Source organism: Microcebus murinus, chromosome 21 (genome assembly GCF_040939455.1).
Source record: "Microcebus murinus isolate Inina chromosome 21, M.murinus_Inina_mat1.0, whole genome shotgun sequence".
NCBI classification, from domain to species: domain Eukaryota; kingdom Metazoa; phylum Chordata; class Mammalia; order Primates; family Cheirogaleidae; genus Microcebus; species Microcebus murinus.
This window is the reverse complement of record NC_134124.1, coordinates 37,827,545-37,845,154: the sequence shown is the minus strand read 5'-3', so window position 1 is coordinate 37,845,154 and position 17,610 is coordinate 37,827,545. Positions and strand designations below refer to the sequence as shown.

Sequence of the window (17,610 nt, the reverse complement as noted above, 5' to 3'; positions counted from 1 at the left end):
TGTGAGTTAATCATTTATATTTATTATGTGTCCAGGACAGTGCTGGGCACTGTGTGCCCACAAATGTATAAAACATGGTCATTGTCCAGGTGTGGTGGCTCACGCCTGTAATCCTAGCACTCTGGGAGGCCGAGGCAGGCGGATCATTTAAGCTCAAGAGGTCGAGACCAGCCTGAACAAGAGAGAGACCCCATCTCTACTAAAAAAAATAGAAAGAAATTGGCTGGACAACTAAAAAAAATATATCTATATCTATATATAAATTAGCCGGGCATGGTGGTGCATGCCTGTAGTCCCAGCTACTCGGGAGGCTGAGGCAGAAAGATTGCTTGAGCCCAGGAATCTGAGGTTGCTGTGAGCTAGGCTGATGCCACGGCACTCTAGCCCTGCAACAGAGTGAGACTCTGTCTTAAGAAAACAAACAAACAAACAAAAACATGGTTATTGCCCTTGAATTGCATATGACTATAATTAAAGGGACAAGATAGTATCTAAAACAATGTAAAATATAAAAGACTATATAATTTAATTCAGAATTAAACTGAATTGTACAGATTCCTTTTTTTGAGACATAGTCTCACTCTGTTGCCCAGGCTAAAGTACAGTGGTGTCATCATAACTTAATGCAACATCAAACTCCTGGGCTCCAGTGATCTTCCTATTTCATCCTCCCACGTAGCTGGAACTACAAGCATGTGCCACTATGCCCAGCTAATTTTTCTGCTTTTTTATAGAGACAAGGTCTGAGGTCTTGATACATTGCCTTGAACTCCTGGCCTCAAGTAACCCTCCCACCTTGGCCTCGAAAAATGCTAGGATTATAGCCATGAGCCACCATGCCCTGCTGAACTGTACTGATTCTAAGTACAGTAAGAGTTTAGATTGGGGCAAATCAGACATATATTCTATATTTTAGGAAGGCAAATTTCAAGAAATTCACATAAAATGAATTTTAACATCTGAGAGGACACTCAGATTTTCTGATAATTCAACCCCAAATGACCTTTATGAAGAAGAGGCCACACAGGAAACACTTTGATGAGCTCATATGTGTACAAGGCAGAAAGGAAGCCACATAACCAAGGATGACTATAGATCAAAGGTACAGACCCCCTCCCATATCTCATACACAATGATAGCAATCCACAGCTTTGTATAAGACTGGCTTGTGTACCCTGTAAGGTGAGAGGGCACCTCTCTATGCTTGTTTTGTAGGTGAGAATGAAAGGTCAGATAGGAGGTCAGCTTTCTGGCCCCAGTAACCTTCTACTTTTCACTCTACCACACTACTTCTCAGAATGTGAAATGTGCCAGGGAAATTGCCTCCGGGCTCAGAGAAGGAAAGCATCAGAAATAAGGAAGGCTCAGGTCTGTTACCACATAATGGTAAGGAAGCTGAAGAACTTAGGGCCTGAGTTTGCTTTTGTCCAGAAGGATGCCCAGCTAGAAAGAATGTGACAATCACCCTTGTTCCGGTTTCTTCATCAGCCAGCTGTGTGATGGGGACAAAAAACTTGCCTGTTTCTTCTTTAGTTTCCTCATTGTTAAAAATGGCACAGTGGTGCCTGTCCTTTCTCTTGCATTATGTTGTTTGAAGGATCAAAGTAGGTAATGTAAGTTTACACTTTTTAACAGTGCTTAACTGTTGAATAATTGTGAAGAGTTTTTATTAAAGGAAGCTTCTGAGGTCAATAGAGCCTATACAAAAAACTTCTGGATTCTTCATCTGATGCTTTCCTTGAGTAGGTAGTTAATATCTTTTTTTTTCATTGCTGTTGATAAGGGATGAAAACTACTGCTAGTTATTTTGTTTACTGTGACATATGCTAATAATGATAATGAAAACCACAGAGCATAATGGTTAGATCATGGTCTTTGGAGTCAGGCTGCCTGGGTTTGAATCCTGGCTCCACCTCTACTTAGTAGCAGTTTTATTTCAGGCAAATCATTTAACTTCTTTGTGCCTTAATTTTCTCATCCACAAAATAGGGTTGTTTTGAGATTGAATAATACAATAAAGGATTTAAACTGTACCCGGCACACACAGTAATCAATGTATTCAATAAATATTAGCTACTGTTATTTTTATTCAAGTATTAAGGGTAACAGATAGGTGGTAGAAGGCAACATAGCATATTGGTTAAGAGCACAGGCTCTAGAGTCAGACCAGAGTTGAAATCCTGGCTCTTTCACTTGCCCGTTGTGTGATGTTGGGTGAGGTATTTGACTGAAATCGGAGCCCTGGTGTCGTTATCTATAAACTAGAGTAATAATCTCTATTTCACAGAATTATTGTGAGGATGAAATAAAATAGTACATTTGAAGAGCTCAGTACAGTGCTGGGATAAGGGCTCCAAGTACTGTTACTGTGAGTGTATTTTTACATTACTAACAAGTACCAGGCGAGTTTATCCATGCTAAACTTTTACAACAGGCTGCTTTGACAGTGCTGTCTTGATAATTTCTTACCAGAATCATCTGAACCAATGATATCCTCAGTCTGGGGCATTCAGGAATCTTTGTAATATGTCTCCAACCTGTTTTTCTAGCATTCTCTCTCCCTACACTTAGCCAAATATTTTAGTCAAATTAGATTATTTAGATTACTTGCTAGTCCCCACCTTTGTGTCTTTGCTTGTTCTATTTTCTCTGTCTGAAATTTTGTGCCTACCTACCCAATCTCCTCTTACGTGTCTCAAAAGTCCTACCTTTTAAAAATATTGTTTTCTTCCAGAAGCTTTTTCTAATCTTTTCCTCAAATCAAAATGATGCAGGGGGTGTGCCAATGAAGGGAAGAAAGTCCCCTGAACTTGCCAAATGGGTTCTTGGCTTCACACTGGAAAGAATTCAATATAGAGCCAACTAGCTACAGGAAAGTTTATGGAGAGACAGACAACAGATCCTACTCCACAGACAGAGTAGGGGTCTTTTCCTGAGCAGGAGAGGGACACCTTATGGAGCAATCGTAACGTTTTTATGTGTCCCAAAATCCCGTACTTGATCAGCATTGTCCTGAGGTCAGACCATAACCGTTAGTCATAAACTGCTGTCATAGAAAGGTAAGCACAGGCCGGGCATGGTGGCTCACACCTGTAATCCTAGCATTCTGGTAGGCAGAGGTGGAAGGATTGCTTGAGCCCAGGAGTTTGAGGTTGCTGTGAGCTAGGCTGATGCCACCAGGTGACAGAGTAAGACTGTGTCTCAAAAAGAAAAAAAAAAAAAGAAAAGAAAAGTAAGCACAAACAGTTTGGCAAACTGTTTGTAAATTTAGTAATTTGTCCATCCTTGGGTGGTCCTGGGTGGCCGACTTGCTGGTGACTTCCTTGTTCAGGGTGGTTAGGGTCTGGTATCGGCCAAAATGGCTGCACTCAGGCTCTCTCAACTTCCTTTATGCTTCATCCTGACATTAAAAACAGTCCTCCTTTGAGAACTGTAATAAATGTTTTAGTGTATGTCTTAAAGCCTTTGTCACAATATTATTCTGTATTTCACCCAATCTGGGAGGTCACTGATTATAAAATACCATTATTTTGCATTATCAGTAAGAAAGCACAAAATGCTTCTAGCACTCTGGGAGGCCAAGGCAGGTGGATTGCCTGAGGTCAGGAGTTTGAGACCAGCCGGAGCAAGAGCGAGACCTCATCTCTACTGAAAATAGAAAGAAATTAATTGGCCAACTAAAAATATATAGAAAAAATTAGCCAGGCATGATGGCGCATGCCTGTAGTCTCAGCTACTCGGGAGGCTGAGGCAGAAGGATTGCTTGAGCCCAGGAGTTTGAGGTTGCTGTGAGCTAGGCTGACGTCATGGCACTCTAGCCTGGGCAACAGAGTGAGACTCTGTCTCAAAAAAAAAAAAAAAAAAAAAAAAAGAAAGCAAAAAATGCTACCAGTTAAACAGACACATCATGGATTATAAGATGCATCCCAACCTTAGAGATGACAAAATGTGAAAAAATGTATGCCTTAGAATTGATGACTTATGGTAGTTCTTTGTGAATGTTTCTGATTCATACTTTCCCCTTGGATGGTGATTTCCTTGAGGGCAGGGAGGGACTGTGATCTACCCATAGTTGTTGGTACCTGGTACCTAAGAGGCACTCAGTAAGTTTCTGTGTGGGTTTACTGGCTTTCACACATTCTCTCAGGTTGTGTAGACTTTATAGTATTTTTAGAAGAGTTAGTGCCCTCAACTGTTGATCCTTTGAGTTATTCTGGCCTCTGGCTTCTAAACAAGAGGAAATTAGGATCAAGATCTAACTGACCAGTGGATCTTGATTGAATTGGCTGCCAAGGTGTGGTGGTTGAATGGAATTTGTAATCAAATGCAATTCTTAGCCTTTACTTTTCTCCTCAATACATACTCAGTATTTTATAATGGAAGTTTGCTTTCCTGGCCATTAGCAGACCTCATCACTTTGGTTCCTAATTGTTTTTTTTGTCTTGTCTCCTGTTTAGTATATACGACCTCGCATTTAAGCCTGATGGAACTCAACTGATTTTGGCTGCAGGAAACAGATTACTGGTAGGATTTTTTCTGAGTTTCCTTTTTAAGTGCTTTCCTCCCCCCCCCCTCTTGTAAGTACTCTGAAATTTGACTCTTTTTAAAATTTTTTTTTCGAGATAAAAAAGGCAAGGATGGAAAACTAGTCATTACTTTTTAATAGGGAAGGAAAAGGGCTTTTTAAAACAGGTAAGTAAACTGTCTATCAGATAGGAACCTGTGAAGAGTACCTCCTTTGGAGTCATTAATCTTTCCCTTTTTACTTTGAGACACCCATGAAAGAATTAAAACAATTAATCAAAATGCCTTTAAACCTGGGCTAGTGTCTGTTCACATTTTGTCCCCAGAAAAATTCAAGCAACAGGACTGAAGGCACTCCCTCCATGAAAAGCCAGTTAGCCTGATGCCAACTTTTAGGCATTGGCCTACCTAAACAATTCCATATGGATACTGTCCTATTTTTCATATTTTCAAAGAACATAAGGTCCCTCTGGAACCTATCCTAGTATATAAAAGTAATTTTCAGAGAACTCTTTGTTTGACCTAAAAACCTTTGTATGATCTCTCCTTCCTCCTGCGTAAATCCACTTCCCGTTCTCTGTTGTCCTTAGATATGCAGACTGACTGATCTCCAGTCTCTGTATAGTAACTGCATAATCTTAAAACCATAGTTAAATTGTTCCATAGACTGCTTCTCTCCAGGGTAAACAATCCAAATCCTTTTAGTATTTTTTCATAGGTTATCTTCTCCAACACGCTATCCGTTTTGGAAAGTTTCGCCCTGATCTCTCAGATGGTATGTTTTTTAAGTCTCCACATACTGATGGATGTTACACAGCTATCACATATCCTAAATCCACATTACAGATGTTTTATAACACTCTCTCCTACTTGCACCCGGAGTTCAGGTCTATGACTTTTAAACTCTTGGTAGCATATATGAAACATCTCTCTATGATATCAGGGGGTGGGCTAGCACTAAAATTTAATCATGTTGTAGCTGGCTCTTTGTATGTTTGGTTTTATTTAGGAGGGCCTGCCTAGATTGGTCATACATATATCCAAATTCATATAAGAATGAGTGAAGTTTGTAGAAAATTTCCATGGAGTAAGTAATCAAACCTTTGATTCTCAAGGATTAATGGTCTGTTCCTGTTCACATAGTACATAGAATTAGAACCTCCACTTCTTCGTTATCCAACTTTAAGTCATGTTCTCTCTGGTTTTGCAGTGCTGTTTTTATTTAATACGAATTTAGAGTATTGAGAGATATTTTGTTATAAAAACAAAAAGAGCAGTAGCAATGCTGTAGGAATCCTGACTAATAGGTATCATGTGGATAATCTGTACTTTTTGTCTGTTTATTGCCAGGTTTATGACACATCTGATGGCACTTTACTTCAGCCCCTCAAGGGACACAAAGACACTGTGTACTGTGTGGCATATGCAAAGGATGGTAAGAGGCTGTTCTGGGTGTCCAGCCTTTGTTCATTTTTCTCTTTAGCCACTCTTTAATTATTTTCAGTAAGCCAAAATACAGCTTGCAGGTTCAGAAGATAGTGAAGTTGTTTAGACTTCAATTCAACCATTCAGTTCAACAGGTATTAATTTGAGGGCCATCTGTGTGCCAGGCACTGTTCAAGATGCTTGAGATACATCAGAGAAAAAACAGACAAAGGTCTGTCCCCTTATGGGGCTACTATGTTGGGGGTAGGGGGAGGAGTGAGGGAGGAAGAGTCTATCAGGAAACATACAGTAAATATAGTAAATAGGGAAATTAAGCAGTATGCTGGAAGGCAACAAGTGTTATGGAAGAAGAAAAAGTAGAGCAGAATAATGGGTTTGAGAATGCTGGGGAGGGACAAGGGGTTGGATGCAGTATTGAGTAGGGTAGTGAGGGTGGGGCATTGAGTTGGGACAGGTGAGCAAAGACCTGAAGTCAGGGGGCAGTGAGATTCTGGCAGTGGGCATCTGGGGGAAGAGAGCTCCTTGCATAGGGAAGAGCAATTGCAGAGGCCCTCAGGTGGGACAGTGCCTACTAGGAGCCAGGGCAGAGAATCAGGGGGAATTGTAGGGTGTGAGGATAAATAGGTAAGAGACGTGGGTAGCCAGATCATGTGGCCCATCATAAGGACTTTGGCTTTGGTTCTCAGTGAAAATAGGGAACCACTGAAAGGTTCTCAGTAGAGGAGGGATCTGATTTGATTTATAAATTAAATGGATCTTTTCCTTCTTGGCCAGCATTGTGGCTCATACTTGTAATCCCAGCACTTTGGGAGGCCAAAGCAGGGGGTTGCTTGAGGCCAGGAGTTTGAGACCAGCCTGGGCAACATAGTGAAACCCCCTTCTCTACAAAAAATAATAATAAAAAAATGCCAGGTGTGGTGGTGTTTGCCTGTAGTTCTAGCTTTATGGGAGGCTGAGGTAGGAGGTTCCCTTGAGCCCAGGAGTTCAAGGCTACAGTGAGCTATGATTGCACCACTGCACTTCAGCCTGGGTGACAGAGTGAGACTGTCTCAAAAAAAAAACAAAAATAAAAATAAAAAGATCCCTTTAACTTCTGTGTTGGAAATAGCCTGCAAGAGGTGAGGGTTAGGGCAGGGAGATGAGTGAGGAAGCGTCATCTAGACAAGGGGTGATGGTAGCTCAGACTTTGTAGGGGCAGAGGAAGTGGTGAGAAATGGTCAGATTCTGATTACATTGAGAGGTGGAGCCAATAGGATTGCTTGACAGATTGGGAGACTCCACCTCTCAGTTTAACCAGAATCTGACCATTTCTCACCACTTCCTCTGCCCCTACAAAGTCTGAGCTACCATCACCCCTTTCCTGGGTGTAGATGTGTGTAGATGTGTGGATGTGGGGTGTGAAGAAGGAAGAGACAAGAATGACTCCAAGGTTTTTGACCTGGGTGACTGACAGGACAGAGTTGCCCCTCACTGAGATGGAAAGGGCTGCAGGAGAGAAAGCTTACAGTGGAAGATGAGCAGTTCAGTTTTGTACATGTTGTAGCTGAGAAAAGTTGATGATGTAGGAGAGAGGGGAAATAATTGCCGGATCAAAGTTGTTGAATGGGCAAGAGGAGATGGGATCTAGGGCATAGGTGGGGTATTTGCTTTAGATAGGGGCATGGTAGGAGCTGCAGAGGCCAGAAGGTGGGCAGTGTGGTAGCAGGCGTCTAATGAAAATTCTATTTTTTCAGTGAAGTAGGAAGCAACATCAACTGAGAGTTAGAATGGGGAGGGAGGTATTCGTGAATTGAGGAGAAAGGAAAAAGTGTAAAATCATTGCCTAGGACAGTGGGAGAATGAATAGACCCAGGAGGTATAGTGAGACCACTGGTGACATGAAGGGCCCACTTGAAGGTTGTAATCATGAATCGAAAGTGAGATCAGTTGGTATGATTATGTCTTTTTCTCTAGCCACTTTGAGAGCTACATAGATAAAGGGATGGAAGAAATGAATTTAACTAGAGGTAGTTTTGCAAGCAGTCTGAAGGTAAAGTGGGAGGAACACAGGGTATACACAAAGGAGTTATTACATACATTAACCTTGAAACATTGGCTGAGTAATGAGGGGAGAGAAAACCACAATGGAGAAGTAGTAGGTTCTGATGAGATTGAAGGATAATTGCAGTTGGGGCACCAGGTGGGTTGGGAAGGAGGGGAGGTGGTGGTCAGAGAATGAGTGTATGAAATTGAGAGTTAAAAATGAATCCATGCTACTCCACAGTGTGAGATTAGCAGGAAGAACATGGGTTTTGAAGTGAGACAGTCTGAGTTCCAACCCTAGCCCAACACCACAAGCTCTGTGAGTTTGAGCTGATTATTGAGTCTCTCTGAGTCTCAGTTTCCTTATGTGTCAAATGGATATAGGATTAGAGATAACATTCTGTGGCTACTGCTGAGAAGTCAGAGAGTCTGAATGTTATAGTGCTTGAAGCAATCTTGGAGATTATTCAAACCTCAGGTTTTTAACTTCTTTTGGATGACAGACCTCTTTGAGAATCAGATGAAAGCTACAGACCCCTCTCTAGAAAAATGCACATAATTTGTGTAGATGTTAAATTTTATTCATGTAGTTTTAGTCTGATTAGCCCAGTCTCTTCACTTGAGACCTACATGAAGACCTAGAGAAATCAATTGGCTTGGTAAGGTCATGCAGCAGTTGCCCAAAGATAACACTAATATCTTGCTTCCTTGTTGAATGTGTTACGCCATGGTAGTCACATTTTATGTGTGTGAGTTCAAGTCCACAGTAATGTGGAGGGGAGACCTATGAGGAGGGAGCCTGAAAAGCTGAACAGTTTCTGTTTTATCATAGTGGCCTTTGAGGAACTTGGGCCGGGCCAGTACAGGGCCTAATACAGGGCCCAGCAGGTACTTAAGGGCTGTTGAGCCTCTGAAGTTCATAAGCAGAGAGGGGCTCTTAGACCAGCAACACCAATAGGGCACTGGAGGAAGTCAGAGTATGACCAGCCAGCAGTGGCATCTGCACAGCATTTTGCAGAGTCCCGACATGCACATCTCATTTATCTTCCCAAGAATCCTCTGAAGCAGGTAGTGAGAGGACTCTTATCTCTTCTCAAAGATGAGAAAAGAGGCTTGGGGTAATTACAGGTAACAGTGGCCTAGCTGGGCCTGACCCAGGTCTTCTAAGTGCAGAGACCCTGTTCTTTCTAGTATACCATGCTCTCTCTTCATGACACTTGTATGATGATTAAAAAGTCTTATAATTTGGCCGGGCGCTGTGGCTCACGCCTGTAATCCTAGCTCTTGGGAGGCCGAGGCGGGCGGATTGCTCAAGGTCAGGAGTTCAAAACCAGCCTGAGCAAGAGCGAGACCCCGTCTCTACTATAAATAGAAAGAAATTAATTGGCCAACTGATATATATATAAAAAATTAGCCGGGCATGGTGGCGCATGCCTGTAGTCCCAGCTACCCGGGAGGCTGAGGCAGAAGGATCACTCGAGCCTAGGAGTTTGAGGTTGCTGTGAGCTAGGCTGACGCCACGGCACTCACTCTAGCCTGGGCAACAAAGCGAGACTCTGTCTCAAAAAAAAAAAAAAAAAAAAAAAAAAGTCTTATAATTCATCTAAACTGGTCTTTTCCCCTTAGACATGAAAACCAAGATACATTGAATTATGGTTTTGTTATTTAAGTCTGCTTATTTCTGATTTCTCCCTTAAGTTCAGTAAGTATTTAATAAGCAACCATGATACAAAAGTGGGTAAGACATAGTTTTTTTACTCAAGAAAAACAATATAAAATAATATGAAGAATTACTATATAATAATAGATAATTTTTTAAATCATTGATTCTATTCCAGGCACAGTTGTGAGCAATATATACGGTTGACTATTGAACAACATGGGGGCTAGGGGTACTGATCTCTGTTCAATATCTGTGTATAACTTTTTTTTTTTGCAATCACACAAGAGGAGGTTTATTTTCTGGCTAGCCAGGGTCCAAGCCCCAGTGTGTATAACTTTTGACTCCCCCAAAACTTAACTACTAATAGCCAACTGTTGAACAGAAGCCTTATCGATAACATAAATAATTGACTAACGCATATTTTGTATGATCTATGTATTATATACTGTATTCTTTCAATAAAGTAAGCTAGAGAAAAGAAAATATTGTTAAGAAAATCGTAAGGAGGAGAAAATACATTTACTATTCATGAAGTGGAAATGGATCTTTATAAACGTCTTCATCCTCATTGTCTTCATGTTGAATGGGCTGGAAAGTAGGAGGAAGTGGAGGGGTTGGTCTTGCTGTCTCACGGGTGACAGAGGCAGAAGAAAATCTGAACCTGCCCAGTACACATACACACACACACACACACACACACACACACACACACACACACACATATATACATACACTGTCATTTACTTTTTTTTTTTGAGACAGAGTCTCACTCTGTTGCCCTAGGCTAGAGTTCCATGGCATCAGCCTAGCTCACAGCAACCTCAAACTCCTGGGCTTAGGCAATCCTTCTGCCTCAGCCTCCTGAGTAGCTTGGACTACAGGCATACACCACTATGCCTGGTTAATTTTTTCTATATATATTTTTAGTTGTCCAGATAATTTCTTTCAATTTTTTTTTTTTTTTTTTTTGAGACAGAGTCTCACTTTTTTGTCCAGGCTAGAGTGAGTGCCGTGGCGTCAGCCTAGCTCACAGCAACCTCAAACTCCTGGGCTCAAGCAATCCTGCTGCCTCAGCCTCCCGAGTAGCTGGGACTACAGGCATGAGCCACCATGCCCGGCTAATTTTTTTTATATATATATCAGTTGGCCAATTAAGGGGTCTCGCTCTTGCTCAGGCTGGTTTTGAACTCCTGACCTTGAGCAATCCGCCCACCTCGGCCTCCCAAGAGCTAGGATTACAGGCGTGAGCCACCGCGCCCGGCCTCAATTTTTAGTAGAGGCAGGGTCTTGCTCTTGCTCAGGCTGGTCTCAAACTCCTGACCTTGAGCGATCCTCCCACCTCAGCCTCCCAGAGTGCTAGGATTACAGGTGTGAGCTACCACGCCCGGCTTCATTTACTTTTCACATCAACTATGAGGTAAGTACTATTATTGTTTACATGTTTTCGAACTCCTGACCTTGAGCGATCGGCCTGCGTGGGCCTCCCCGAGAGCTAGGATTACAGGCGTGAGCCACCGCGCCTGGCCATTGTTTCCATTTTTTAAATTCGGAAATGAAAGCATAGAGATGTTCAGTAGCATGTTCCAGGTTGTGCTTCTGGTCAGTGACATTACTAGGAATTCTGACCCAGAGACTCTGAGTCCAGAGCCCATACTTTTCATCACCTGCTGTCTACCAGTATGAGAGACGAGTGACAGAAATAATAAGAGCAGGTTCTATTTGTTTAATATTTACAGCAATGTCCTATGGCTCACACTACTATCTAATGTTTCAGCTACTGTGAAAAGTATTTTACAGATATTACCTTACTTGACTCACAAAGAGCCTCTGAGGAAGGTATTATTATGGCTCAGTGTTTCAGATAAAAACGATTTGAGGCTCAGAGAGCAGTGACTAGCCCTAAGAATAAAGTCTGAAAATCCTTAACAAGGTACAAAATCTGGCCTGTACTTACCTCTTAGTCCTCGTCTCTCACCAGGGTGGCTGAAGGCTTCCTATTGTTTGCTGCCAAGATACCCCGATACTCTTTCTAATACTTGTAAACCTGTAACAGTATAATTAATAAGCAATTACTTGGTATATGTTGCCTCTCTTCAGTCCATTCTTTCATAAAGGCTACATAGTGTGAAAATGGAAATCTGATCTGTCTCTCCCCTGTTTAAAGCCTTTCTTTGGCTTCCCATTGCTCTGGGGATAGAGAGCAAGATCTCTACTGTGACTCTGAAGCCCCTAGAGATCCTTCCGCCACCCATCTCTTTTCTATACTGGCTGCTTCTTGGCCCCTCAGACATGCTGGGATTTTCTTGCTTCAGGGCCTTTGTACATCTGTTCTGTCCATGTGGATGGGTCTTACTCCTCTCTTTGCACCTGCCTAAACTCTGCCCATCATTTAGGTATTCATGGAAGAAGCTCATCCTCAGAGAGGCTTTCCCTCATCTAATTAGGTCCCCTAGGAGATACTGACCAAAGGGTACAAAGTTTCGGTCAGACAGGAGCAGTAGGTTTTTGAGATCTATTGCACAACATAATGATCATAATTAATAATAGTGAATATTTCAAAGATGCTGAAAGAATAGATTTTAAATGTTCTCACTATAAAAAAATAAGTATCTGAGGTGATAGATATGTTAATCAGCTTAATATAATCATTCTACAATGTGTACATGTACCAAACATCACATTGTATCTCATAAATGTATATAATTATTATTTGTCAAATAAAATAAAAATTTAAATAAAAAAGTAAATTAGGTCCCCCTTAGTCTCTTTCATAGGATCCATGTCTTTTCTTACCACATTGTATTTGCATTGGATTAATTTAATTTAATACCTATTTCCTCCATTAGACTAAACTTCATGAAAGTAGGGATCATATGGGTTTTAATCACTACTTGATTCCTGCATGTAGTAGGCCCTCAATACATTCTTGTTTACTCAGTGCCAGACAGAGCAGGTTTGGAACCCAAACATCTTGATTCCAGAGTACTGCCTCCCAGGACTGATTAGAAGTAGTAGAGAGGAAGCTGACACTTATTAGGTACCTTAAAGAACTAGTTTTCTAAGAAATTCTTTCTGGGAAATGCTTTTTAAAATAAAAGTGAGAATTTTCTTTTTAAAAACACTTTTAGGTCAGCGCTTTGCTTCTGGATCAGCTGACAAAAGTGTTATTATCTGGACATCAAAACTGGAAGGCATTCTGAAGTACACGTAAGTAACCATTTAGGTGTATAGTATTGTTAGTTTGACTCTTACTGAGTAATTGTAGCAAAAGCCCCTTAGAAACAATATTAGGGGGCCAGGCGTAGCGGCTCATTCTTGTAATTCTAGCATTCTGGGAGGCCGAGGCAGGAGGATCACTTGAGGCCAGGAGTTTAAGACCAGTCTGAGTAACATAGTGAGACCCCATTTCTACAAAATATTTAACAATTAGCTGGGAGTGGTGATACACACTTATAATTACAGCCACTCAAGAGACTGAGACAGGAGGATTACTTGGGTCTGGGAGTTTGAGGCTATAGTAAGTTATGATGATGTTACTGTACTCTGATGCCACTAGCCTGGGTAACAGAGTGAGACCTTGTCTCTGGGGGGAAAAAAAAGAAAGAAAGAAAAAGAAAAGATGTAAGGAAAAACTTTTTTCTTTGAAGTTGAACTTGAAATTATGTTATTGGGAATAGGGGTGGTGTCTAGGAAAGTTGGGTAGTGAATAAGTGAATGAATTTTTCTTGGGCACTTACTAGGTTGGCCAGTATAGCACTGGGCTAGGTATTTTCATATAGCTCATCTCAGCTAATCTGACATCATGGATTCCACCCATCTCCAACCTGTCCTCTTCCAATGTCCTTGTCTCAGGGAATGGTCTTACATCCACCCAGTGTCAAAAGCCAGAAACTTGGGGTCAGTGTGCTCCAGGCCTTCTCCCACTGTAGGCGCCCTGCTCATGTTCTTCCCCTGTTCCTCTACTAGTTAGCCCCTACTTACCCTGCAGGTCTCAGACTTAGACATTGCTTTTTCTGCAAAGCCTTTCTGCCCCTCTAGACTCAGGTGAGTCTCCTTTGTGGCATTTCTTACATTTCTAGTTTTGCATTTATTCTGATGATCGATCAACATTGCCTACCAGACTGTAAACACCATGAGGGTGGACACTATATCTGTTTTTTGCTCACTTTTATGTCCCTGGTACCTATTGCAATGCCTGGTCCATAATAGGTACTCAGCGAACAATTTTTTTTCTTTTCTTTGCCTCTTTTTTCCTTTATGAGATAGGGTCTCGCTCTATCACCCTGGTTAGTATGCAGTGATGTCATCACAGCTCACTGTAACCTCAAACTCTTGGGTTCAAGCGATTCTCCTGCCTCAGCCTCCAGATTACAGGCATAATCCACCACACCCAGCTTCTTTTCTTCTAAATTGTAAAATATACGTAATGTACAATTTATCATCTTAACCATTTATAAAATTTACAGTTCATTAGTGTTAAGTATATTTATATTGTTGTGCAGCCAATTGCCAAAACTCTTTTTATTTTGTAAAGTTTTTTATTTTTTTATTTATTTATTTTTTGAGACAGAGTCTCGCTTTGTTGCCCAGGCTAGAGTGAGTGCCATGGCGTCAGCCTAGCTCATAGCAACCTCAAACTCCTGGGCTCAAGCAATCCTGTTGCCTCAGCCTCATGAGTAGCTGGGACTACAGGCATGCGCTACCATGCCCGGCTAATTTTTCCTATGTATTTTTTAGTTGGCCAATTAATTTCTTTCTATTTTTAGTAGAGACGGGGACTCACTCTTGCTCAGGCTAGTTTTGAACTCCTGACCTTGAGCGATCTACTTGCCTCGGCCTCCCAGAGTGCTGGGATTACAGGTGTGAGCCACCATGTCCGGCCAACAAACAAATTTTGAATGAATCAATAACTGAATGAATGAGTGAGGTTGTGAGTAAAATGTTACCCAGAAGGGATAAAACTGGGGCTGAAATACCATGACTTGCTCAGTTTTTATTGTTGTCTAAGCATTTGCTACATTTCCAGCTCATGGCCTGTAATGTCCTCTTTGCACCTGCATCCTGTATTTTCAGGCCTCCTCAAAACAGTAAGAGTAACAGCACTTGCTCTGTACCTGGCACTAGGCTAGGTGCTTTACATCATTATCTCCTCAGCTCACAAATTGGAGGTTTACAGTCCCGGAGGAGGTGGTGTTAAAGCTGGGCCGGGGTGGGCAAGGGCAATATACGTAACCTTAACATTTGTACCCCCATAATATGCTGAAAAAAATAATATAAAAAACAAAAACAGAACTGGGCCAGGATGATGGGTGGTAATGAAAATGGTAGGTGAGGGGCAATCCAGGAAAAGGAAAATTAATCCCTGTGCTTTTTGTTGGTCACTTACCGAAGAGCATGTGGTGTGTAGTAAGATGCAATGGGCTCATCATTAAAATCTTCAGTTGTAGCCACTCAGACATTTGTGGTTTGCTACATAATAATCTACAGTTGTTTTCTTCCCAGGCACAATGATTCTATACAATGTGTCTCCTACAATCCTGTTACCCACCAACTGGCATCTTGTTCCTCCAATGACTTTGGTAGGTTCTGATTCTTTAAGTCCTGTCCTGGAATAACTGAAAATCTAGGCTAAAAATGCTGAAATCTGTCCAGAATGTGGTGATTTTATCCTGAGAGAGTTAATACTACTTATCTACATTCAAAGACTGAGGGGAGGCTGACAATTATTCTTTCTTTATTTATTTTATTTTTTTGAGACAGAGTCTCTCTGCGTTGCCCAGGCTAGAGTGCCGTGGCGTCAGCCTAGCTCATAGCAACCTCAAACTTCTGGGCTCAAGTGATCCTTCTGCCTCAGCCTCCCGAGTAGCTGGGACTACAGGCATGCGCCACCATGCCCGGATAATTTTTTCTATATATTTTTAGTTGGCCAATTAATTTCTTTCTATTTTTTAGTAGAGACGGAGTCTCGCTCTTGCTCAGGCTGGTTTTGAACTCCTGACCTTGAGCAATCCACCCGCCTCAGCTTCCCAGAGTGCTACAGGCATGAGCCACTGCGTCCAGCCCGTAGTTATTCTTTAAAGTATGTAGAAACCAAGACAGTGAATAATGACCTTGACTCTGATAAGATATCTGAGACAACAAGAAAGGCCCCAGAGAAGGAAATGGTAAGAAGTATGGGAGGGCACAGACATAACTTTGTGTTGCTGCCCTGACTTACCCTGACAGGGACAGTTCAGTTGTCCCCAAATTTGTGTTGATCTACATCCATGTATATGTGAAATTCTTTACTGTTTCAACTACTTCTTGCACAAAAGTCATCATTACTGTTCTGAGGGGCTGAACACCTAGAGGAGTTCATCCTGGCCCCATTCACAGCACTGACATGATGCTGGCACAGAGGAGGTCTTAGTAAGATGTCTGTTGAGGGAGGGAGGGAGTGAAATGGGCAGAGGCTTGTAGGTTATCTGCATTAAAGGTTGGTTCTGATTGTCAGCTCTGTCAGTTCTGTCTTCCTTGCTAAGAGATAGTAGGTACAATGGGACAGCTGTTAGACAAGGAGTCCTAGACCCAGTCCCTCTCAGTATTTCAGCTTCCTTATCTAAAAGGAACCTGCTACCCACCTTGTCTATCTCACTGATACAGTTCTGAGGTTCAAAATAGAGAATGTAATTGAAAGAACATTGCATGAATAAATGGAGAAAGGACTGTCATTTATTTTAAAAATTTAGCATTTTCTTCATGCAAAGTACTAGTCTATTGGCTTACCTTAGAGGATTAAAAAGACAAAATAGAGTCTTTGCTCTCAAGGAACTTGTGATCTTGGAAGGAGGCAGGATTTGTAAAAATATATATTAAGTAATAATAATATTTGTTGAATGCTTGCAATATGCCAGGCACTGTGCTATGGTTTAAAAATGAATTCCTATTTGTGCTCTATGATGACCCCTGAGGTCAGGTATTATGCTCTTTGCCACCCTAGTGATGAGAAAGAACTGGGGTTTGGAGCAGTTAAGTGACTCACTGGAGGTCACATAACCAGAAAATGGTGAAACTAGAACTTGGACCGATTCCAGACGATTGCATTGCTGAAGGAGCCCAGGAGGGAGGGGTTTCCTCCAGCTGGAGGCTCTAGGCAGGCTCCGTGGAGCACAGATAACATATGCACAGGTTGAAATGTCTGGGGGAGGCATTCTGGACCAGGAGAAATAGGGGAAATATAACTTGCCCGATGTTGCACTTGGCTATATAAATATATTTGTGCACTAGAGCTACCTTCTTGATCATGCTTCATGGCTCAGCAATGAGTAGAATTTGCTTATTTAGTCTAGACATACACTTGTTGCTGTGGAGCACTGAGCCAGGGCATCTGGGCCAGGAGGAAGCAAGCCTTAGGCAACCAGTATGCCATGAACACGGCACAGCTCAGGGTTGTAGGTGAGGCCTGAGAGAGGAAACTAGATTTTCAGAGATTATCATTACTTTAAATGCTAGTTGTATTTTGGTTGCAATTTCCTAGTGACAAAGTGAAATTGTCATTTTTTTTTGAGAGTTAAATTCCTGAAAAGTTGGCTGGAATTTTACCAATCTATCTTTTTTTTCTTTTTCTTTTGAAAGAATTATAGATTCACAGTAAGTTGTAAAAATAGTATAAAGCAGAGAGGTCTCCTGTAATTTTCATCCAGTTTTCCCCAATGGATACATCTTATGTACCTATTGTACAATAACAAAACCAGAAAACTGGGACTAGCACAAAATGTGTATATAGTTCTGTCATTTTATCACATGTGTAGATTACCATCACCACAACACAGAACTACTCCATTACCACACAGATACCTCTTGTCATCACACTCACCCTCCTTATCTCCTATTATCCCCAACCATGACTCTGTTCTCCATTTCTATACTTTAGTCGTTCAAAAATGTTATATAAATGGAACCATACTGTATATGAC

At 41.5% G+C, this 17,610-nt stretch overlaps 1 protein-coding gene across 3 annotated transcripts in view; it reads left to right on the top strand.

The window, feature by feature from the left end:
• The window catches only part of IFT122 (intraflagellar transport 122), an 85,622-nt gene that overhangs the window by 4,792 nt on the left and 63,220 nt on the right, over positions 1-17,610 (top strand). For all 3 annotated transcript variants that reach the window (XM_075996304.1, XM_075996306.1, XM_075996305.1), the window contains exons 2-5: positions 4,458-4,524; positions 5,875-5,959; positions 12,784-12,862; positions 15,158-15,234. In XM_075996304.1, the coding sequence (XP_075852419.1) occupies positions 4,458-4,524; positions 5,875-5,959; positions 12,784-12,862; positions 15,158-15,234 (308 nt within the window). The remainder of the gene's footprint in view (positions 1-4,457; positions 4,525-5,874; positions 5,960-12,783; positions 12,863-15,157; positions 15,235-17,610) is intronic.